General features: G+C 43.6%; 1 protein-coding gene across 2 annotated transcripts in view; it reads right to left on the bottom strand.

Moving 5' to 3' along the window:
• Positions 1-25,072, bottom strand: part of LOC149217318 (uncharacterized) — a 367,700-nt gene that overhangs the window by 315,844 nt on the left and 26,784 nt on the right. For both annotated transcript variants that reach the window (XM_089392977.1, XM_089392976.1), the window contains exons 3-5: positions 5,196-5,311; positions 5,031-5,046; positions 4,689-4,846 (exon numbers count right to left, since the gene is read on the bottom strand). In XM_089392977.1, coding sequence (XP_089249103.1) covers positions 4,689-4,846; positions 5,031-5,046; positions 5,196-5,311 — 290 coding nt within the window. The remainder of the gene's footprint in view (positions 1-4,688; positions 4,847-5,030; positions 5,047-5,195; positions 5,312-25,072) is intronic.

Raw genomic sequence — 25,072 nt, 5'->3', positions numbered from 1 at the left:
AATATGTACTGTTGCCCATGACACTGCGACTGCTACATCTGTACTGCAGCTCCCTCTCAATATGCTGCCCATAGCACTGCCACTGCTAACTGTTGCACTGCAACTCAGTTGTTGAGAAGTAAGCAACTGAACAAGCCACCCAAAAGCTGACATACTAATCAGTCTGGATACCTCGTGATGTTGAAGCGACCTCTGTTGCTAATCTGTGTTGACCATCTGATGCTATTGCGTTGTTGTTGTATCTGCTCTGTGCCTCCCGCAATACTGCAACACTCTACTGCGCTGCTTCAAACTTTGGCACTCTAGCTTTGCCACTGTTGCTCCATCATCCCTCACACCAACTGACTCTCGTCATTATACTATTGTCATTAAGGGCTCCCGTAGCCGTATGTGATCCAAGAGTTTAGGCACCTCAAGGATCCTGCCCCTTTTGTGTAGTCCTCCTGACTACAACTCGATGTCGCCCCAGCTCTTCTCTAGAGGTCCATGAGCACTCATGGCACAATCGTCATCCTTGCCTTCTCCATCAACTTTCGCTGGAGCAGCCTTTGTATCAAACTTCTCTTCCTTGCCCTTCTTCCGAGGACACTGAGTGGCGAAATGTCCTAGTTCCCCACACCCGAAGCATCTGACTTTGGTTATATCCTTTTTCATCCTCTTTTTTTGCCCTTGTTGTCCTGATGATGCGAGAGTTGCATCCTCCTCCTCCTCCTCCTTCTTGGCTCTGACTCCTTTGCTGCTACTTCCTGCCTTGGTTAACCACCTGATCTCTTCCCGTCAAAGAGCTGCCCACATCTCCTCCCAACTGGGGAGAGAAGCCCTACCCAAAATGATCTGGACAAAGGTCTCCCAGTCTTCAGCGATTGCATTCAGGGCAGTCCTGACCATGAACTCAGGATTTGGTGTAGACCCCATGAAAGTCAGCTGGTCTCGAATCCCTTGCAACCTGAGAAGTAAGGGAGCGATTTCTTCTCCCTTCTGCATCTGATACTGTTTCAGCTGGTTCTCAAGCAACATCTTCCGTTGAACGAAAGTTCCCTCATACAAGGTGGGCATGGCCTCTCACATCTCCCTTGCTGTGTCCTTTTCAGCAATATGTGGGACCAAGTGATCCTTGACCCCATCCAAAATCATGCACTTCGCCTTCGCTTGAGCCTCCTCATATTTCTTGAGAGGATCAGCATCGACCGGAACAGCAACTACTTTCAAAGCATAATCCTTGATGCTATTCTTGTCCAAGACTGCCGGGATCCTAGCCTTCCAGATGACACAGTTGGATGCTCCATACAATTTGTCTTGATCCCTTAGTCCATAACTACCATCTCTGCTCAAACAAGTATAGAACAGGTTCTCATCTCCCTCTCTCACTGTTGCCCCAGCAAGACTCGAATCTGGATTTCTTTGGCACTAGAAATCCTCTAAGGAACAAGTTCCTTCTAGACTCGCTCTAGATCCTAATTTCCTTCACAGAAATCCTCCCGCCAAATAATGTCGAATCACCCCTTCTCCAATCCTCCTTTGCTACTTCCCAACAACCCGGACCTAGATTTCTTTGGAAAGAAATTCGTTAAGTCAGTGACTCCCTCCACCTCGGTTTCATCTCCACAGACACTGTTCTACACCAGCAGCAACAGCATCCCACTAGCACCTCAGATCGAATCTGCACTGCTCCTATTGCCCCGGCAACTAAAGAATCTGAGCTCCTCTGGCTCTGCGCAATCACTACGTGAGCTAGATTAGCTCAGCCTGGCCACTGTGTCACTCCTTCCTAGTCCAGAAAGATGACGTGGCTCTGTGTCAGCCTGATCTACCCCTCTGCTTCTGCGCTAGCCCAGAAAGCTGACGCAATCACTACATGGGCTCCTCCCAGCTATTGCTTCATCCTCTCCTGGCTTAGAATGTTGATGCAGGCACAGCGTGAGCCTCTGCATCACCTTTTCTGCATTACGTCAACCTTCCTCTGCGTTCTCTAGCTCTGGAACAGCGTTGTCACTTGGGACAGCTGCCTCTCTGCAGCAAATTTGTTGGATCTCCCGACTGATGCCTTCAGTATCCTATGATCTGCAATGCTCTAATACCATGTGAAAATTTATGAATCTTTACAAACAGAAATCCTACTGTAGTCACTGGTTTAGCATCTCCTACTTGTTATTACATTCAACAAGTTATTTAATTTTTAAACAGTGATGAAAAACACTACTGCAGACTACACTGACATACAGATCATAAACTGAAACAATAGATGAGACAAACACACAAGGGGCACCGTTATTTTTGGACAACACACCCCTGGAAAAACCCAATGTGGGAAAATCGGTGCAACAGATAGAGGGTTTGTATTATTAAGCAAACAAAATCTGAGTACAACAGGTTGCCTCTAACACCAGCTAACCTTTCAGAGAAATCATGGCAACAAGAAATACATACGAGGGTTTACCTCGTTCCTCAAGTCACAGCTGGTCCAATGAGCGATCTAGCGCCTCCCGGTAAACACTGCGGAGTCCCTATGCAATCACTGCATGGGCCAACGTCTTGCCTCTAGAAGACTGTGTCACCCCTTCTGCTGGATCGATTTGTTGGATGAAGACTGTTGTTCAGCCCTCCCAGCTTAGAACCTTACTTCTCCAGCAAAATCTTAGACTTTTGACGAATACTCTGCACTGCCACTACAAGAGACCCTCCTAGCCTGCGTCAGCTCTGCGTGAGCCCCTCCTGGGCTGCATAGGCCTCTGCGTTGCCTCTCTGATGCTACTGCTGCCTCTCTGCCACGTACTCTTTGGCTCAAAACTCCTTTCCGATCCAAATCTCTGCTTCTGCCCCTCTCACTACAACTCAAATCACTTGTTTGATTTTCTCAACAAACCTCGCCCCAAAAAAATCGAACTGACTGATCAACTTGGTGTATCTCCAACTGACCCTCAAGCCTCCTCTTATACTTTTCCTGTTGATGAATCAACGGCCGAGATTAAGTCCCTAATCAACGGCTAAGATTAAAACAAACTTGATCCTCATCTCTTAGAAGCTTCTCACCCATATTTTTATTAATACCCATTAATATTTTTATTTTCCTAAGTTTAGACTTAAGAACCCCATTAAAAATATTAATTATTTTAATAACTCACAATCCGGGTGGAATTTCTCCAAACGATTTATAGGTCTTGGATATCTTATGTATTCTAGCCCCTCCACAAAATTTCGGAGCTAGAGCACATCCGATGCTACCCAAAATCAACAGATCCTTGAGGAGTCCACCTCATGGATCGTTACCTAGATACGAGGGTCCACAGTATTCAGTAGGGGGATGGATCAGTGGCAGTTGGTGCAGTCGGTACCAGAGTGACAGTCTAAGACTAGTAGCAGTCAGATGCTAAGGAGCGCAATGCAGTGTTGACAGCAAAGCAAGTGGCTCAGTGCAGAGTTAGCAGCAGCACAAATTCGTCAGTGATAGTGCAGATGCTAGTAGCAGTTAGAGGTTTGGGAGACAGATGCATCATACTGAACACAGTTGATTCAGTATTTTGAATGCTTTTCAGTTGCAGTAGTTGCAGTTGCAGCAGCAACAGATGAGAGGGAGTTGCAGTGCAGATGCAGTGTTGCCAACAGTATGGCAGTGTCAACAGCATCAAAGTTGCGCAATGGTTGGTGGGCAGTAGTAGCTAGACATCAGTGGCATGACAGAGGTGATACAGAAACAGGGTGTTCTAGCAGCAGGATGCAACAAATTGTAGCATGAGTTGTTGAGCACTAGTTGGAGAGAACACACTTCTCGCTAAAAGGGAGTTTTAGTTTTTGTAGCATTGGATGTGTTCTAACCACAAAATTTGGTGGAGAGGCTAAAATACATGAGTTCTCTAATACCCATAAATCATTTCTGGAAATTCCACCTGAAAGTGTCTCAATTAGATTATTAGTGCCAGAGAAACGATTTCCTCAGTAGAGACATGCAGAACGACTTCATAAGAGGCAGTTCAAAGGCTAGATGTCAAAGCGTCTGCGCAGAGCAGCATAGACGCTGACGCACAAGGTCCAGGAGGACGAATTTATGAAGAGAAGATGTGTCAGGATTGCTTGTGGAAGAAGGGTAATTTCCCTATTTACTTCTTGTTTGAATTGTCAATTGGGCATCCATAGATTGTACTCAGATTTCACTATTGCATAATAAAATAAAACCCTCATCTGTTGCACTAGTTTTCCCGCATTGGGTTTTTCCAGGGACATTTGTCCAAAAATAACGGTGTCATTTTTATTATGTGTGTGTGTTAGAATTTTCTCAATTTCCAGCGCTATTATTTCCGCAATGTTTTATTTGTGAAGGTTGCAGTGTGATTTATTTGATATTTGTCGTAGCAGATAAATTGTTGAAATAATTAACAATTAGAAAAATAAATTCCAGTTGCTACAATAGGATTCCAATTTTGGAATTTTCACACTACATATCTTAACCGTTTGTTAAGAATGCTTACACACAAACCACTAGAACATGCTAACACTATCAGAAGTTCACAAGTATAATATCAAAAAGCCATCACTCAATTCAACTTGTAGTTTTCAGGAGAATATTCTATATTTTTGAGATAGCACTGCTTCTCAATTCACCACAAATCCTTTTCAACCAAGCTATCTAACATGGAATCCGTCACATTCAAAGAGTTGTTTTTACACATAATAATAATAATAATCATTTTTACCTTTTTCAAGATTAATTCATGCACTGCATATTTTGTGTGCACCCTCCCATAAGATGAATTCAGAGTGACCCGAAGCCAATCTCGTAGGCCTTGTGGACCATAAATTTCAATAGGCTGCTTCCACCTCGAAGCAGTCAATGACATTCCAATCATCAGACCTATTTGCAGTGAGAAAACAAAGAAAACTTTTTAAACAGTTCTTATATATCTTTCAAATGATTGATTTACAGAAAAGATAGAAATGGAATATTCAGATCATATTCCATAATTTTCTTCTCTAACGGGAGGCATATTAATATAATCCATTTTAGTCTACTTCAAGAGATTTGAGATTGCCCATACCTGGAAGACCAAATATCTGGTTTTTCATAGTAAACTTTCATCAAGGTCAGCAAAACATTAAAAGGGTCCTAGTCTCCAAGATAATATTGAGGCATATGATACCTCTCTTGTATCTGCATTTACAAAGAAAAAATAATACACTGCATGTCAAAGTGAAATGGATACATGGTCACCATGCATGTGAGTAATAAATATCTTGTCAACGCCACGTTGTCGAAAAGGAGTTTGGAAGAACCGCTTTTGAGCACCTTCACCACAATCGAAAAGGTACACTGTCCCTTCTGCAAACAGTTCCCAACAGAATATGGAGTTTACACTACAAAAGGAATGATCTTTCAGCATAGCAGCCAAAAGTAAGTCTTACAACATTACATATTAATATATTATCTCATTTTGCTTTTCATGAAGTCGCTGACCAAAATACAACCTTCATTTTTTCCAAACAAAACAAGACACCCGATAGGTAAATATTAAAATAAATTAACTGGTGGTTAAGTGCAATGGTTAATGCACTCTGATTGTCAAATGAACATGCACAACCATGAATATAACCCACTCTAACACGACACAAAAGTCTTGACACAATTCTCTAGAAAATATTAAGAATAAATTTCCAAATCAGTGCAGTTTACCAAGTATTAACATGGCACTTTTTATTGATTTCATGAACTTTAGAAAATATGCGAGTTCAGAAAACAGAACATACGGATGCAGGAAAACATATGTCAAAAGAGAATACAGAAATCAGAGAGTGACAAGTAAATAGGGAAGGGTGGAGTGCAAGTTATAGACCAACCTAGGATATAGAATGCTAATGCTTGATTATTTGCAAAAGAGAAACTGGAAATGACACAACAAATTTGTAACAGTCAAACGAATTCCACAAAAGGCATTTAGAAGACAGATACGGTGCCTCAACCAACAGAAGCTCAAGCCATACATAAAAGAAAGTAAAGAACAAAATAACAGTAGGAAACAAAGCATCCAGGATCATATAAGCATGATGTTCATATGCTTTAAGAATACGCCAAGACTTGACAATGGTCTCCCTAAAATTTTAGCACAAACTATGAACTTGATTTACTTTCTTTATAATCACATGTAAAGGATAAGTTTTTAATTAAGTTTATGCATTCACACTCACTGTAGGGTTAACCCTTCTATTTCTTACATTTTAGGTAATCATGATTACAGAGATAATTCCCAAAGCAAAGACACGTAATCTATAAAGCTATATTTCTTATCAAGTCATCATGCTAGAATGATCTATGCTTGTGTAATAACTATGCTTATATCAAACACTATAAATTCTTATTATTCTACGTAACTAGCATCTGCAGGCATCATAACACTCGTAGAGTATATTCAGTATTCATCCTGGACGTAACAATTGCCATAATTCTAATAAAGCATCAATAAGACAACAAGAGATTATCTAACAGTAGAAGAAGATTTGAAAATCATTTGCATCCTTTTGCCTTATTATTGTAAATTTTTAGGGAATCCCTCTCTAACTAGTTCTTTACACTAATTTTGCATACCCTCTCCAAAAATTCAGAAGTATGATGGCTGTCCCATGCCAAGCCACTTTACAGAAACATAACAGCAAGAAGGGAGCCTTCAAAAACTGCTGCTAGCAGGGAAATATTCTCAAAAGAAGATGTAGCAGAAGGCATCAAACGCTTAGCATCCAAAAAGCAAAGGATATTGAGGATCTCCAATAACAGAGCACCTAAATAGGGGCAAAAATATATCATTTATTGTTACCCCTCATATTGGCAAGAGCAGTCATGATATTTGATAGTCAGGGGTAACCTGCAGGGATGCCGATGGAATACAGATACACAACTTTATTTTTGCTTGAAAATGGGTGAGCATAGTGGTCCTCTTTGATGAATCATGTGGTTGATTGTCTTGGTTGTCTTGATTTCCTTCTTCATGGTTACATACTCTTTGGTGTTGATTGTTGGATGGTTGTTTTCATGGTGCTAGCATTTGCTTCGTGGTGTTGTTCCTTTTGTGTGAAGGCTTGTGTATTGATATTATTGATATGACCATCAAAGAGAAGTGCTCTCATATTTTACATGTATATTTTACTTTGTTGATCATACTTGACAAAATAGACAAATGTTCTCATGGCGCAGTCACCTCTTTGATACACTTTGTATCACCTTAGGGAACTTTAATGAGAATTTTGATGAGGCTATGCCATTGACTCGTGGAGTGCTCTAATTTTCCGGAGTGTCTATTGTGTGCCTACAGTGATATTTTATGAGATAGAGAACCAAATTTTGTAGAGCACCCACCTTTTGAGCAAGTTTGCAGCACCTTGGGGGGTTGGTGATGGTTTATGGAGATATTTCTGATGGAATACCCAGGTTATTAAGGTGTCTATTGTGTTTCTGCAGTCATATTTAATCAAACAGAAACCTGATCTAGTAGAACACTCACCTACTTGGTACACTTCTCAACAACCTAGGGTCTCAAGGCAGTGTTTGGCCTGGTTGATGGATCAGGCAGTTTTTGAGAGTGCCCTGGGATTTTTGGTGTCTGTCTGTGAAAAATCAATAAAAATATCATTTATTGAAATCAACCAGTGATTACCAATGTATTTAATCCTAAGCAAAATTATTTTACTGCAAATATTGAATAAAAATACAATTGCAATATTCACCAAAAATAAACTGCGGAAACTCTGATAGAAGCCAATCACAAAATGGACACAATATGTTTGGATAAAACGTAACTGGAAAAAGCCCGAAGGGAAAAACAATCCTTCAGATCTCAGGGTTTAACTATGTTGCACTGGTTGTGGGGATGGGGGGGATAGAGGGTACGGGGAGGGGGGAGTTTACAAGAAGGCTAAAGCGCACCCCCAAATTTCCAGGGGACGGCAGGTTGGGGACAACAAGTGTGGCAACTCATTTTTATATTTATTAAAAAGATAAAATTTAGTAATTTCACATAAATATGAGTGATAAATTAAAATATAAAAATTAGAACCTAAGTTGCACGAAACAGGGAAACGGGTACGAGTTTCCGAAACGGGAAGCGATACGAAACACGACCTCCCCAAATTTTGGAAACGGGGAAACGCGAATATATATATATATATATATAGAATATTTAAATATATATATATATATATATATATATATATATATATATATATATATATATGTGTGTGCAATCATAAAACATAAATGATACATTATAATTTATTACACTTAAACATTAAGATTTAATTTACATCATATTTACTCATGAATGATCACATAATGAAAATAAAAATATCAGAATATCCAAAAGCAACCTTTATTAGATATCCAAATCTCAAAATCAGCCTTTATTTATATTAATATATGAGGCTGCAAGTACAATAAAGACTATAAGGCTGCAAGAGAGAGATCCAAATCAGGATTTTCTGCATCCACATCCCATTCTTTAGAAGGACCACTGTTGTATTGGGAGTCTCCTCCTACATAGTCGAACGACCTTAGTGCTCTTGATTAAATACACGTTTCATACCCTAGTACCCTACATGATCTTGATTATTGGGAGTTTCCCCGGCATAGAGGGCTTGGTTCTCTTGATTAAATACAAGTTGCATACCCTAGTACATGATAAAATCCAATGGAAACATTGCAATCCCCCCAATCCTGAAATCATGAAAAACAAATAAGTCTGCTGGATTTTGAGTGAGATCTAAAATTCTACTTTCTCCATATGAAATCCAATGAGGGCGAAACCACTCTCAAACATCCTGAGTCATTTCATGGTAATGTTAAAAATTTAAGTAAAAGGATGAAAATGAAAAATAAAGGAGAATATCACTTTTACTTTAAGAATTTAACATTACCATGAACTGCATATCAACACTAGGGCAAAAATTCACTTTTATAACTTTAGACACACATCTAGAAAATTAAAAAACAAATTTGAAAAAAAAAAATTAAAAAAAACACAATTCAATTGGGAAACGCAGGCTGTACGGCCCGGAAACGCGTTTCCGGCCATACTGCCACGTTTCTGTTTCGGGAAACGTGGCAGTACGGCCGGGAACGCGTTTCCTGGCCGTACCAAACGCGTTTCCGCGTTTCGTCCCAGTTTCCAGCCGGAAACGGGCCCCCCCTACCACGTTTCCTGCAACATAGATTAGAACTATTACTAATTTTGAAATTCAAACATACACGTATTCTGGACGGAGCTCTGCAACCTGCGAAGCCCACACTCCGCAGGAGCCGAGCTTGCGAGCACACCCACCCTCCTCGCGTTCTGAGCCTGCGTAGGAGTTCACGGAAAGACTTGTCTGGAGCCTGCAAGGGTACTCGCGGAGGGATCGCCTTTGCGCTTGCGGGGGTCCGCCGAGGGTCAAGCTCCCGGCTGCGAACGCCCTAGCTGGAACTTTTGGCCCAACATGGAGGAGCCTCCTCTTTCTCCTCCTCCTCCCTCTGCAGCAGAGGCCTTCAAAACCCTTCTAGCCTCCCTGCCTAAGAAGAAATGCACGGAAGCAGCGAAGTTTGTGAAAAGGCTGGAAGATATCCCGGAGATCGCTCTCCCGCCGGAAGGACCGATCCAAGTAGCTCTCTCTCTGGCAGATCGGGCTCTGGTAGGTCAGTTTACAGGACTCTGGCCTTCCCCGAAGACGACCGAGAACTGGGTAGCCAGGAACTGGGCACCTCTGATTCAAAATAAGGTAACCTCTTACTTCCTCAGGAGAGGCTATTTCTTGTTCGAATTTTCTGCAAAAGAAGACAAAGACCTAATTTTCAGGAATGGCCCCTACTTCATGGGCCCCCAAGGGCTGTACTTAAACAAATGGACACCAGACTTCGATCCGGCGGTGGACGTGCCCACAGCGGTCCCGGTGTGGGTGAGGCTCCCCAACCTACCAGTTCATTGCTGGAACTGGGATTCTTTGAAGCATATCGGCAACACCCTTGGAAAATTTATAGACAAGGCTAACAGCAAGGACCAATATGACTGTGCCAGAATCTGTGTAGAGGTAGATCTGGAGGTCGGACTGCCGGAAGCCGTCAAAATAGTGGTTGGTCCCTGGACTCATATACAGAAACTGGATTATGAGCAGCTGCCATTCAAATGCCGGAAGTGCCATGTCTACGGGCATTTTGCCAGGGACTGCCCGTCCAAAGGGGTGGAAGAAAAAGGAAAGGAAGATGGATGGAATCAGGCAAAGCGATCCAAAACCTCTCACAGGAAGAACACAAATGGCAGTGCCAAAACCCCTCAAGAGGGCATTGCTCAAAAATCAGCCAGGGAAAGCCAAGGAAATAAATTTGAAATCCTTGGATCTGAAATCATGATCACACAGGATACAGAAGTACCAAAGGAGATCTCTGCCCCTAAAGCTTCCCCCTCCATCAAAAGTATACCAGAGAGAACCAAAGAGAAGGCTTCAGAAGAAGAGGAGGAAACCCAAGAGTCCAAAGAATCAGAGGAAGAAGGGGAAATCGGGGAATCCCAGTCCTCTCCCAGAAGATCTACACGAGGGCGCAAATCTGCAAAAGATAAAAGAGAACAAGAAACCTACAAGGACAAGCTCCAGGGCAGCCAGCCAACGCTAGAGAAGCTCCTAGCTAAAACCCCAAAGGCGACAAGGATTCAATCACAGGGCTCTAAGGGAGCCCTCCAAGGCAGAAATAAATGATGAAGATAGTCTCCTGGAATTGTAGGGGGATGGGCACCTCAGCTAAGGAAGAAGCAATGCATAGCTTAATAAGATTGGAATCCCCAGATATCCTCCTCATCCAGGAGACCAAGTTGGAGGACTCAGCCTTCCTCCAAGCAAGCAAAAAATTTTGGAAAAAAAATGGAGCGCATGCAATGTCTGCCCGTGGAGCATCGGGAGGACTTGGGACGCTCTGGAACTCAAACAAGTTTTCACTAATCTCTGAGTCCCTCAATACCCATTGGATTTTTTTAAAATTGCAGCATTTAGAAACAAAGGAGATTATTTGTCTATTCAATGTGTATGCTCCTAACAATGTAGGTGAGAAAAAGAACTGTTGGGATTCCATTAAAAGTCTAGCAGATCTAGAAAACTTGGAAAATATTATCATCGCTAGAGATCTAAATCTCACACTCCGAGCCTCAGAAAAAAGAGGAGGCAGCATAGTCAGGGATCCAGCAAGAGAATGGGCTGAAGACCTCATGCAAGACTGGGACCTACTAGATATAAAACCAGTCACAAAGACGTTCACTTGGTCAAACAAGAGAGTGGGGCCGGGACACATAGCAGCAAGACTTGACTGATTTCTTGTTCAAAGCTCCTTCCTTCTCTTGGGGCTGGAGGCTAGAACGCGCATTCTCCAAAGCAGTGTCTCAGATCATAAACCTATCAGTCTAGAACTGATCCCTTCTAAGGATCTAGGACCTGTACCTTTCAGGTTTAGCTCCCTATGGACCAAAGAGACACATTTCTTGCAAAAGATTAGAGAGTGCTGGAAAGAGCCGGTCAAGGGATCTCCATTTTTTGTATGGGAGGAAAAACTTCGCAGGGTTAAAAAGATGCTAAAGGGTTGGGTAAAGACCTTGCGCAATCCTGCAGTGGACAGAACAGAACAAAAAAAAAAAAAAAAAGATCTGGAAATACAGCACCTTCATCTGGAAGTTGCCGAAATCACAAAAGAAGAGTTAGATAAGGAATATCAGCTGCAACATAAATTCCATAGGGCATGCCTGGCAGAAGAGGAATTTTGGAGACTCAAGTCAAGGAGTCTATGGCTCAAGGCTGGAGACCGTAATTCCTCCTTTTTTCATAAGCAGGCCCAAGCTAGAAAATGTCGTAACAGTATTTCAAAAATTAAAAATGAGGATAGCACCTTAAAAGACTTTGCCAGCATCAAAAAGGCTGCATCAAACCACTTTGAAAAAATGTATTCTGAACTCGTGGGGACCAACCAGAACGCCAAAATGTTAGATGATGTCCCCAAGCTCATCACTACAAAAATGAATCAGAGTCTCGAAAATAAAATTTCAACAACTGAAGTCAAAGATGCGCTCTTTGCAATGGAACCCGACAAAGCTCCGGGTCCTGATGGATTCACGCCCAGGTTTCTTCAAACATGCAAGCAGATAGTGGAGAAGGATCTTATGAAAATGATTCAAAAATCCCAAGAATGCCAGAAAATTGGGGGTTGTACAAACTCAACTTTCCTCGCCCTTATTCCTAAAGAAAAAGGTGCTAACTCCTTTAATAGATTCCGTCCAATATCCTTATGCAACATTGGATACAAAGTGATCACCAAAGTTATAGCAAACAGATTGAAGAAAATCCTCCCTAAAGTCATCCTGGAGAATCAAGGCGGCTGGTAGACAATTTCATCTTGGTCCAAGAGGCGATCCACTCGAGTCAGCGCCAGAAAGAACAAGGTATGGTCATTAAACTCGATCTAGCTAATGCATTTGATCGTGTAAGACATAAATTTCTGTTTGAAGTAATGCACAAACTGGGATTTGGACAAAATTTCATCAAATGGATCAAAGCATGTATCTCCGAACCCTGGATTGCTCCTCTTGTGAATGGCAGGGCTGCAGATTTCTTTAAAGCATCTAGAGGGCTGAGGCAGGGGTGCCCCCTGTCACCTCTCCTCTTTGTGTTGTAGGCCTCTGTACTTAGTTTTCACTTAAACAAGAAACAGCAAGACCAAGAGATAGCTGGATTGTGCATAGCAAGAGGGACCAAAAGCATCAATCATGCACTCTTTGCAGATGACATTCTGCTCCTTGGGGCTGCTTCTCAACTGCTGGCAAGGAAATTCAAAGAGGTTCTGGAAGATTATTGCCATGATTCGGCAGTGAATTAAACAGGGGCAAGTGCCATATTTATTGCTGGAACATTTCAGTAGGTGCTGCTAGCTCCATAGCCAGATACCTGGGCTTTGCAGCTTCAGCGTCTTGGACTTCCTTCAAGTACCTTGGACTACCCGTCTTCCACAAGAGAGCTACAAGCAAGGACTGGCTCCCACAGATAGAAAATTTCAAATCCAAAATGCAGACCTGGGGGACATCTTGGCTCAACTTGGCCGGGAAATCAGTGCTAATTAAATCAGTGTTGAGCAGTGTGCCTCTCTTTAATTTTTCTATTCTTTTGGCACCAATAGGAATCATTAAAAACATGGAGGAGCTAATCAGAAAATTCCTTTGGAAAGGAGGCAAGAATAATGAGAAGAGACTCTCCCTAGTAAACTGGGAAATAGTTTCCAGGCCGCTACAGGAAGGAGGATTAAATTTTAAAGATCTAAACACTCAGAATTTAGCAATGGGAGCTAAACTGATTTGGAAGATTATAGCGCCAAAGCCTAGATGGGTTCAGTTGGTGCTGTGGAAGAAATACTTTAGAGGTCAGAGACTCCAGTGTCTGGAGCAGCCCAAAGACCATCTTAGATCCCCTCTCAGCAACCTAATCTTCAAAGGCAGGCCTCTTATAAGAGATAATGCCTATTGGATACCCGGGAATGGTAAACATATCAGAATTTGGGAGGATAGTATTATGAACAGACCTCCGCTAGCGAATTCGAGTCTAAGGAGAGAGCTGAAGACATGGATGGACGAAGCTAACATAAAATCGCTTTGGGATATATCGACTTGGCATGGAGATAGTTGGGCAGGCTGGAAAACGCCCAATGTCCCAGCTGCGTGGTTGCCAGAATATGCCACGCTGCTTCAGTTGCTCCATGGAGCTGCCCCTATACACGCAAGAAAGAAGGACTCAGGAGGCTGGTGAGTAAAGCAGATTGGATATTCGGTGGCTCAGGGCTATGCCAAAATCAGGGAGAGACCCCATGTTCCCCCCAACCCGGCGCCCTGGAACAGCATCTGGAATTTCTCCACTATTCCAAAGATTGATTTCTTCTGTTGGCTGTTATGCCATCAAAAAATCCTAACAGAAGATAGGCTGCAGAAAAGGGGCTTTCTTGGTCCATCAAGATGCGTTCTATGCAAAGAAAACTCCGAATCTGCTGCTCATATTTCTCTGGAATGCAATTTTACAGTCCTAGTCTGGCAAGAACTCCTTGGAACGCTGAAATCGATGCCCATCCTCCCCCACGCAATCCCGAATTTGTTTGATGGGTGGTTGGCAAGATATCCAGGCCCAGGCCCAAAAAACAAGATTATCAAACTTGCTTGGACTGCCCTGCCCAAATTTATCAGTTGGCAAACCTGGTTGGAGAGAAACATAAGGATCTCCAGAGATAAGGAACAGAACTACAAGGTAGTTGCAAATACAGTTAAAGGACAACTAAATGAGTGGCTGAGTGATAAAAAGGATGACAAAAATCTAAGCCAGCATGACATCGAGTTCGGAGCTGCTCTCAATCTAAGCTTCCAAAAGTCAATAATACCACCCATATGCCTCAAAGACTGGCAAATAAGGAAAAACGGAGAAGATTTTCAAGCTTGGTTGTCCAATCAAACTCTTCCCTCCCTGTTCTTTGACGGGGCAGCTAAGGGAAATCCAGGAAGAGCTGGAGTAGGAGGCATAATCATAAATCCAAAAGATTCTTCCACCCACAGGTTTGCATGGGGTCTAGGCCACACCACAAGCATCCAAGCTGAAGTCATGGCGCTGTTCCAAGGGATCAAAACGCTTAAGGTTCTGGGATTCACAGAAGCAACTGTCTTGGGAGATTCACAAGTCATTATCAATGCTATGGTGTCCAAAACAAATCTGGTAGATCTTCGACTGGCAAGGACAATCTCAAGAATTAAAGGCATGACCAAATTCCTGAGACTGGAATTTTTCCATATCCTGAGAACCAACAACAAAGAAGCAGATGTAGAAGCAAATAAGGCATCCCAGTTAGATGTTGGAACTATCCTCAGAGATAGTGAAGTCTCACGAGAACCAATCCCCTAAAAAACCGCTATGCTCTTCCGTCTTTTGCTAAATCAGTTCGTTTGTATCCATAAGCTTGGGAAATTCGCTAGAAAAGGCCAAGTGAAAAATTGTAAAAAAATTCGATTCACAAGTGAGTGTGGCATGCTCAGCTGGTTGGAGAGATTCCAAGAAACCAGTCTCAGCTTTTGTAACCGAATCTATGGTATTTTGCCAGTTAATCAATGAAAGTCCCATAACCGTTTCTGTAAAAATAAAAGATAAAAAAATAAAAAAAAAATTGAAATTCAAATTACAAAATAAAATACTAAAGTCTAATACTATCTAATCATCATTGTGCATGTAATGTTCCAAACTTAAATAAATAGTGATATGCAAAGCAAAAACGATTTACAACACAAAAATTTTAAACAATCGGCAAATGCTCATAAAAACTCTGGAATTAAGAACTAGTTGAGCCATTTTATTAATCAATGGAGCAAGTACAATATTATGGAGGAATGCACCTGGGCTTGCCTCAATGGCAAGCATGACAGAACCCAGGTGATAATACAATGATCTCAAAATCTGGAAATGACTGCTCCTCTAATGCTTTGCGCTACCCAGAAAACTTCACTGCTACCTAGAAAGGGACTGCAAGAAACTCCTCCTCCGGTACTCAGAAAATGATGAAACTTCAGCCACAAACTCCTTGGCCAAAACCCACAAAAACCCAGAAATGGTTTGGCCCGATTTGGACTTCCCAAAATCGACCCCCAAAGGCACTATTCAATCCCTAGCAATTCTACACTGTCTGTTGCAAAGATACGGCTTAAAACCCCACCTCCGGTGCTCAAAAAATTATGAAACTTTATATTTGGGATCCTTGTCAAAAACCCAGAAAAACCCAGAAAAGATTTTGGTTGGTTTAGAATTCTAAAATCCAACCCCCTTGGAGCCCAACCTCAGCAACAACTGTAAAACTCGCCTACTGGAAACTACCTGTAAATCCTCCCAGAGATGCCCCAAAAGTGTTGGGCTAACCCTTGCTATCCAATCCCTGACTTGCCGGGTGAGCTCTTGGCCTAAGACACCTGCTCCTAAGCTCCACGAAAAATTGTTGAGTGGCCTCTGCGTTGTCCCCTAGCCCAGCGATTTGAACTGCTGGAATGTTGGCTCTGTTGGCTATAAAACTCAGCAAGAATGTTGGTCTATTGCTGCTATCTCAACTCTCTAACTCTCCTACGAACAATTTAATCTCTGTTTGCCTCTATCTCACTATGAATTCTCTGGCTGCCCAAAAATACGCACTCCCTACTCTGCGCTGGTTGGTGGTGCTATGTCACTGCCTCGAAACTCCTGAAATCCTTGTAGAACTACCTCTCTAGGGCGGGCACGAATGGTCCCCCGAAGTAGAGGTTGAATCTCCTGCTTGAGAGATTCATGGCTAAACAGTGGGTTGACTCAGCTAAACAGAAGAGTGAACAATCAAGTGATTTTGTTTGCAAAATGTATGAATGAATCTCAAAATGAGAGTTGCTCCCTCCTTATAACTCATTAGGCCTCCCTTGCCTCATGTGGGCCCCTCGATCCACCTATTCGACTTTCCCTCCAAGCTATTTGAATGGGCCAATTCAAATTCCCATGTGGGTGACCCCCACATTCCACTAGCAACCAAACTAAGTCGAATTGTCTCCTAAGTCCCTAAGTCGAAAATGATGGGTTCTCTTCCTTAGCCAAAATTGTGCAAAATTGTGTACCAGCACCCTATTACAAATGTGTTTGAGAAGGGACATGACAGTCCTCCCGTCCCAAATGTTGTTTGCCCTCAAGCAACCTCAAAGTTGGGTGCTCCAATATTTGCTCACCCTCCCAGGTGGCATCCTCATTCGGCAAGTTGTTCTAACGCTCCAAAAATTGCTTCTCCTCTAGCAATGCTTGAACGAGCATCCTCTCTAACTGTTGCTCCCCATTGTCACTGCAACATGTGCCAAGGTCCCAGATGTGCCACTGAATCGTCCATGACCTCAGCACTATTCTGATAATGAAAGAATCCTTCAATACCAGGATCCCAAGCCATCTTGTCCAACATGAAGCCCCCCTCACTCCACTCACTATCCTGCCCGATGCAAGTACCAGAAGTCCCTTGCTCCATCAGTGACTTGCTAAAGCCCAATGGAAGATCTGTATGATCTCCCCCTGTAGTAGTCGACGCGTCCCTAAAGGTTATTGAGCTATGAAGAGCTGTGAAGAGTTGTGACGCCCCAGTTCCCTGCTAGTCCCGGAGTGGTGCCACCATGCTGACGTTGTGCTACTCTGACTATGTCATACTCCCCATCGTGCGCAGACAGTATCCTCCTCTCCTGGAACTCGATGGTGGAATACTGAAAGAGGCGAGACACATCTTGCCTGGGCATCTCCATGGCACCAAGGCCTACCCATCCAAATCTAACTCCGAACCTGTGCAGCAATAGAGAATGTCTACCTCCCCATATGATGAAACCCTCTATGAACCCCCATGTGTCATCCCAAGAGCGAACTATATCACTGTCTACCACGACCCCGCTCATCACGAGTGATCTATTGATCAACTGAATCCATGCATCCCATAGGCAGACGTGTTGCGGCATAGCCCTGACAACCGATGGAATACCTTTGGCCCTCATCTCCAGTCCCTACATACCACCCATATATAGGCTCCATACATCATGAACTAATTGAGGCATGCTAAACTGTCTAGTTCCTGCCACTCTCTAGTACTGATGACCACTAGAAACCACATGTGCAAATAGCTACCCCCTAAATGCAACCAATAGATGGGTATCTGATACGCACAATCGACTTAGTGTATGCGGATCCATCCTGCTCCTACCAACCATCGCCACTGGTTTGGCTACCCGCCCTGTGGAGAATGTGTCGATACAATGTCGGGAATCCGGATACATACTGGACAACTATCTTAGCCATAGACGGTATCCTCTGCTCATGCATGGTCCAGACATGCCCTGTGGAAAGAGTGAAACATGTCTCCCCTGTGACCAGCTCCCCAGGCATAGGATCAGTGATGAATGATATGCCATCCCTATCGGTGATCACCTCATCCCTCGACCTGTGGTTGTCAACTCGCGTACCGACTCGATGTCCCTGCTGAGAAGTCTCCCCTCTATCGCACCAAGTGTCATCCAAATATCTTAGGTGAGCTCCCCATCCCTTGCTGCTCGTGCCCAGAGTGATGAATGAAAATTGTGCAAAATTGTGTAGCAGCACCCTGTTACAAATGTGTTTGAGAAGGGGCATGACAGTCCTCCCCTCCCAAATGTTGCTTGCCCTCAAGCAACCTCAAAGTTGGGTGCTCCAATATGTGCTCACCCTCCCAGGTGGCATCCTCATTCGGCAAGTTCTTCCAACGCTCCAAAAATTGCTTGTCCTCAAGCAATGCCTGAACAAGCATCCTCTCTAACTGTTGTTCCCCATTGTCACTGCAACATGTGCCAGGTGTTATCACTCTGATAATTCTTTCGAAGTAAAAAGAAAGAAAAACCAAAGGTAACCACAAACCACTTTTGGAGATCAGGACCTAGCCTTCCTGATGCTCATAGAGGGCCCTCTCTTTAAAATTTAACGTTGTTTTAATTAAGATGTTTTTAGGCTAGTTATGATTGTTCAAGGGGTTTTTTATTTGTGTCTGAGATTGGGTGGTGGGATCTACTTAGACAGAAGGATAAAATGATGTCATTTAGACCATTGGGCTATGGAGTCAAACAGTAAGGAAGCAAAACTAGATTAACTCACTAAAGGGAATGTTCCAAGGGCAAGATAGCAGAGTGTTTTTCAGATCTTTGAGACAAAGGGGTGAAAGGGTTTCACTCGAGGTGAGAGAGCAGTTAAGGGTTCTCAGACTCGGATAATGAATGAGGAATGAAGGGGTAATCAAAATCAAAGGGCAATTAAGAATCCTTTAACCTGGATATTCAATAAATCAATCTAAACCAAAGAGCAAATTAAGAATTCTTTAATTTAGATATCAGCAGAAAACATTTAAATGTATAATTGTTAAGACAGAGTGTAATTAAACAAGTTCTGAAGTATTATTCCAGTTATAATGTTTAGATTGAGAAACACATTAAAGATTATGAATAACATAAGAAAAATAACAGTAACGCATGAAAATACTTGTCTAAAATTCGCTCAACACATGAATCCTTGGAAATATCTAATCTTTATTTATCAATCCAGCTTGCTGGCTCAGCAAATGATACAATAACCCTCTAGATATTCTGATCAAAAAGTCTATAGAAATGTCTAATAGAATCCACCCTACATACTTCGAATTATGAAATATTTATACAAAATTATTTACAAAATATCCCAAACTGACTTGGGATTTATTTTAGGGAAAAAATATCTAATTCTAAAAATGTAATGCCACCTTTCTAAATGATTGCTTTCTAGCACTATTATATCTGATTTTATTTTATTTTTAGCTGATTGATCTTTTTGTTGTCATCTGATGCTCTTCGACTTATCTCTTCTTACTGATACTCTTTGACTGGGACAGCTGCCTATTTACATTCTGCATTCTGTCTTTACCAAACTGTGTTAATTGCTGAACTTACTTTGAATTAAAGTAAGTCAGTTAGTTGCTCCCATCTTTCTTCAGTTGGTAACTGAGTGTTCTTCAACCTCCTGAAGACCTCATCAGTCTCTGTGTACTTAGCAAATGTCAGCTTATTTACAAACAAGTGTTTTACCTCAGCTTGGATTCTTGAATTCTTGCCTTGGCTTCTCTTGTAGTGCATAGGAGATAAATCATTCTTTGGAGAAGAAATTTGTGGCTTCATGTTCCACTACTAGATATAGTGTTTCATTCATGTAACAGTGTACTTGGGATCTTTGACATTTGTGTAAATTAAGATAGGGGGAAGATGGAGCTCCGTTACGCTCCGTTTCGTTCAAGGTTAGGGTAAACCCTGCAGTTTTTTGCTGCAACTCTCTTCTACCCTGTGGTTTTTCTTACCGGCTGACCCCCGACCGCGCCCGTCTCCGTTGATGTTGCCCTCTGTCACCGGAAGTCCATAGGTGTCGTTATCTCCTGATCGCAATGGATATGGACTTGGATCTCGAGGCAGTGGATTATTCACCGGACACCTTCCCCGGTCAGTCTATTTTCGGTCGACTTAGCCCTAACCGGTCTTCTGCAGCATTGTCGGTTCTCTCCGTATCTACACCGACCTGCACTGCTCCTGTGGTCACCCTCCCGGGGCTCTCTGCCTCATCCCTACATTTTGGTACGCTCTCCATTGAATCCCCTACCCTTGACTGCCCTCCGCTCTCACCGGGCACTCTTCATTTGCTCTCCGCGGCCTATCCATCCTCTCCTGCATTCGAACCCCACCCTCCGGAGTCCATATATCCGAGACGTCCCTCCCCCACACTCCATGAGCAATTATTGACAGGGACGGCTGCAAACCCTTCTGCGAGGCCTGCATCCCAGGGATGTGGCACATCATCCTCGGCCTCTATATCCCCATCCGGGCATTTTGAGACCCCTGTCATCAAGGTCAAATCGGCGGCACAGCAGAAACTGGAAGGAGGCACCCCTCTAGACCCATTGCAGGAACACCCCACCGTGCCGCGAACCTGCAAACGAAAGGTAAAGTGCATTAGAGCCACCTCCAAGGACTTTACTATTAATTTCGGAGAAGGATTATCAATGGGGGAAATTGCAGACAAGTCGAGCACTGTCCTGGTTGGACACGTCCGTGGAAGGGCATATTCGGCGGAGCGATTAACTCTCTGGGTTCAAGAGATTTGGGGCAACACACTGCAAGAGTTGCCGGAGGTGCAACTTCTACCCCGTGGCTGGTTTGCATTACATTTCTCGAAGGAGGAATACACCCATCTTGTTCTTGCACGGTACTGGCATATCCAGATGGCCCCGGTCTCCTCAAATGCTGGAGCCCAATGTTTGACCCGGAACGGGAACAGATTGGGGCTGGCCCTCTCTGGGTCTGACTCCCGGGACTCCCTCTGCAGTACTGGTCGAAGGATGTTTTTGTGCGGATTGGGAACACGCTTGGAACTTACCTGGATTATGACAGATCCTATATCCAGACGAAGAATCGAACCCTCGCCTGAATACTTGTCTATTTGGATACCAGAGAGGGGCTGGAAGAGAAAATCACGCTGCAGTGGAAAAATTACACCCGGGTGCAGATATTAGACTACGAGGGAGTCCCTTTTCGATGCAGGAGGTGTCACAAGGTTGGACATGTATACAAGGAGTGTCCTCTGGTGAATAAGGCTTCGGATTCTCCGATCAAACCAGCTGAAGCTAGAGGTCAACCTTCTCCTCGCTCGGAATGTCCATCTATGCTGCCGAAGAAGGCCTCTGCTCGTGCGGTCTCCCCACAAGCCACTGAAGCGTCGCGCAGGACACCGTCACCTCCTATGACGCGATCCAGGGCAGCAGCTGAATCCGCGAGGAATGCGGGTACTTCTTCTATCCCCATTCCTTCTACTTTTGTTACTAGTTTTGTCTCTCATACTTCTTCATCTCCTCTGCATTTTATTCCCTCCATTCCTTGCTCGCTCTCCCCTCCATGTTTTTCCACCACTGCTCCATCCTTCCCGGCTGTCACCACATCCCTTCCCACATCCTCTGTGGAAGGGTCTGAACCATCTCATTCATATAACCTGCGTTCTCGTAGCCATCTGCCCGAAGCTCCGCCTCCCGATTCAGGGTTAGGGCTCTCCACCCCTAGCCCCTCTACCAAATCCTCCCGAGGTCGCAAATCTTTTTTATCTAAAGCTATACTACGGGCTGGGGCCGAGATAGCTTCTGGGAGGCAATCCTCCATTGATAGGGTACTTAGAGCGATGACTACCCTGGAGCGGTCCCCCTCATGAAGTGCCTCTCATTTAATTGCAGAGGCATGGCTAGTACCTCCAAAAAACTAGCCCTAAGGAGACTCTTCGAGTCTGAGTCCGTTGACATCATCCTGTTGCAAGAGACCCTGGGGGAGGCAGACATCATCTCTAATACTCTGGCCTCTCTCAAACCTGGATGGTTCTTTCATTCTGTGGGAGCCTCGGGTCGATCTGGAGGCCTTGCTATTGGGTATAACCCTTGAACTATAAAAGCCCTATCTGCTTGGGGAGGCACAGGTTTCATTGGGCTGGACATATTTTCAGCTGAGTTGGGAAGGGAGTTTCGGATCATGAACATATATGGACCCTGCCATAGACGAGAGGATTTTTGGCACAGGCTCCTTAATTTGGCTATGGTCTCTGGCGATAATATCATTCTGGGAGGGGACCTAAATTTCTCCCTAGGGTTTGAAGAATCGTGGGGGTCACATGCTCAAGTGGATCCAATCACTGAATACATGCTGAACTTATTAGACCTCCACAATCTTGCTGATATCCCTATGAACAAAATACTTCCTACCTGGAGGAATAGAAGAATTGGGGAGGCAGCTTTGGCCAGAAGACTTGATCGTTTCTTGATCAAGATACCTTTGATGCAGAATATGCACAGATATAGGCAATGGGTGGGAGTGGGGGGAGTTTCTGACCATTCCCCCATATACATGGAAATCCTTGGACCTTACCCTAAGCCAAATCCTCCTTTCAAGTTCAATCACATCTGGCTTCTGGACCCGAGTTACATCAAGTTAGTTACAGAATACTGGACTGCTCACCCTATTACGGGTTATCGATCCCTTGCAGAGGGGTTTTGCCACAATCTATCCCAATTGAAGAGACTATCGATCACCTGGGCTAAAGAAAAAACTCAGAGGGAGGATCAGACCCTCACATAGATTGAAACTGATTTGCAAAGCCTTATGGATGACAGAAACAAGGGATTTGGGTCCTTGCAAGATAAACTACACCTGATCGAGCTTGAGAAGTCCAAGGATAAGATTCTTAAAGACAGAGAGGAAACATGGAGGCTAAAGAGCAGAGCACTATGGCTGAAAGCAGGGGATGACAACACAAAGTTTTTTCAGAATTATGCTAAAGGCAGAAGGGTATCAAATACCATCTGGAACCTTCCTTTACCTGAGGGAGGGGTGGCTTATACCTTCTGTAAGTTATCACAGTTGGGAACTACTCATTTTCAGAACCTTTACAAAGCTCCCCCAGGGACCAACCTAGCTGATATTATACAAGTGGTGGAAAATTCACACGCTTTGTTGATGCAGAATCGGAGGCAGATCTCACCTCTCCTGTTACATCAGCAAAACTGGAAAGCACACTAAAATGGTTCAAAAAGGACAAGAGTCCTGGGCTGGATGGATGGTCAGTAGAATTTTACCTTGCTTTTTATGAATTATTGGGTAATGATCTGCGACAAGTGATTGGGGAATGTCGAACCACTGGGAAGCTCTATAATGCTATAAATTCCACTTTCATCGCTCTTATCCCTAAGTTGGATTCACCCTCCTCCTTTAATGACTTCAGGCCCATTTCCTTGTGCAACTGCCTATACAAGATCATAGCCAAAATCATTGCTAATAGGATCCGACCAATCCTCTCTCAGTATATTTCCCCGGAACAATTTGCATTTCTGGAAAATCGGCAGATTCATGAAGCCATTGGTACGGCTCAGGAAGCAATTCACTCCATCAGGTCTAAAAAGCTTAAGGGCATCATATTAAAGATTGATTTGGCTAAAGCTTTTGATCGTGTCAGTTGGCTATATATCAAAATGCTCCTTATACATCTGGGCTTCCCCCATTGTTTCATCACCTGGATTATGGCCTGCATTACCACTACTACATTCAGTGTCCTCATCAACGGATCTGCATCCCATTTCTTCCATGCTGAGAGGGGACTTAGACAAGGTTGTCCCCTCTCTCCCCTCCTCTTCCTTATTGTTATGGAAGGTCTCAGTCGTATTCTCATCCAGGACAAGAGGAATGGTAGACTGCTAGGGCTCAAAATTACAGAGCAGTGCTATCTTACTCATCTTTTATTTGTGGACGATGTCCTCATCTTCCTCGATGGAAGCATCAGAGATACTACATCTTTTGCCAGTGCTCTTGCCCTTTTTTCTAAGGCTACGGGAATGCTTGTTAATCAGGAGAAATCCACCATCACCCTTGTCTCCACCACCATACAAGAGTCTCGGTGCGCCCAGAACCATTTCCCTTATATCATCATTCCTCTCGACCAAGGGTTCAAATACCTGGGTTTCTGGATTAAACCCTTGAGCCAGAAAATTGGTGATTGGATCTGGCTGGTCACTAAGTTGGAAAAGCGGTTGTCTCACTGGAGTCATCGGTTCTTATCAAGAGCTGGCAGATTGGTCCTCATCAAATCTGTCCTGGAGGCCACACCAGTATTCTGGATGTCCCTTGCATGGATCCCAAGGAACATACTGGCTCGTCTTCAACAAATTTGCAGCAGATACCTCTGGAATGGGCATCAAGACAAAAAAATCTTCGCTTGGGTAAGCTGGAAAAAGATTGCACTACCTAAAAAGTGGGGTGGTTGGGGACTAAAAGATCTCAAGGACTTTGCACAGGCACTGGCTGCTAAAATGGGATGGACTCTCCTTACAGGTCAGAATCTCTGGACCAAAGTCTCATATAACAAATATATCTGGCCCATGCAAATTATGGATTGGGTGCGCTTACCTGATTGGAATAAGACAGGCATCTCCATGGTATGGAAAGCTCTGATACATTCCCTTCCCATCATTCGAAACCATCTGGTTTGGAGAATCATTGATGGCACAGGAGTCCGTATTGGTATAGACCCCTGGGCAGGAGGAGGGGCCAGATACCGTCTTCCGAGAGAGCTTGTACATCTGTTGAACCATAGGGGTATATCTGTCATAGCACACATTGCTGACCAGGAGAATACTACAATTCTCTCCCAAGGATGGAAATCTGCTGATGCACTTCATCTACCACCTCAATGGCACCGAGACTGGCATGATTACATTGATGCTTTGACCGAATCCCATATCAGAATTTTGGAAGGACCAGATGAACTCAGATGGAGTATGGCAGATAATGGATTATATACGCCTAAAGCAGGATACCTCACAATCAGTACTCACAGGCAACCTGAGAATCCTCATGATTGGTGGCGTTTAATCTGGAAGTTGGGTGCTCCTCCGCGGACCAGACTCTTCTTCTGGTGCGTGCTCAGCTACAAAGTCCCTACGGGAGATCAATTAGCCCGGCGATCC

Source organism: Pinus tabuliformis, chromosome 1_1, assembly GCF_031772625.1.
Source record: "Pinus tabuliformis cultivar Carrire ecotype Pingquan chromosome 1_1, CPIR1, whole genome shotgun sequence".
Taxonomy (NCBI): Eukaryota; Viridiplantae; Streptophyta; class Pinopsida; order Pinales; family Pinaceae; genus Pinus; species Pinus tabuliformis.
This window is presented reverse-complemented; position numbering and strand designations above follow the sequence as displayed.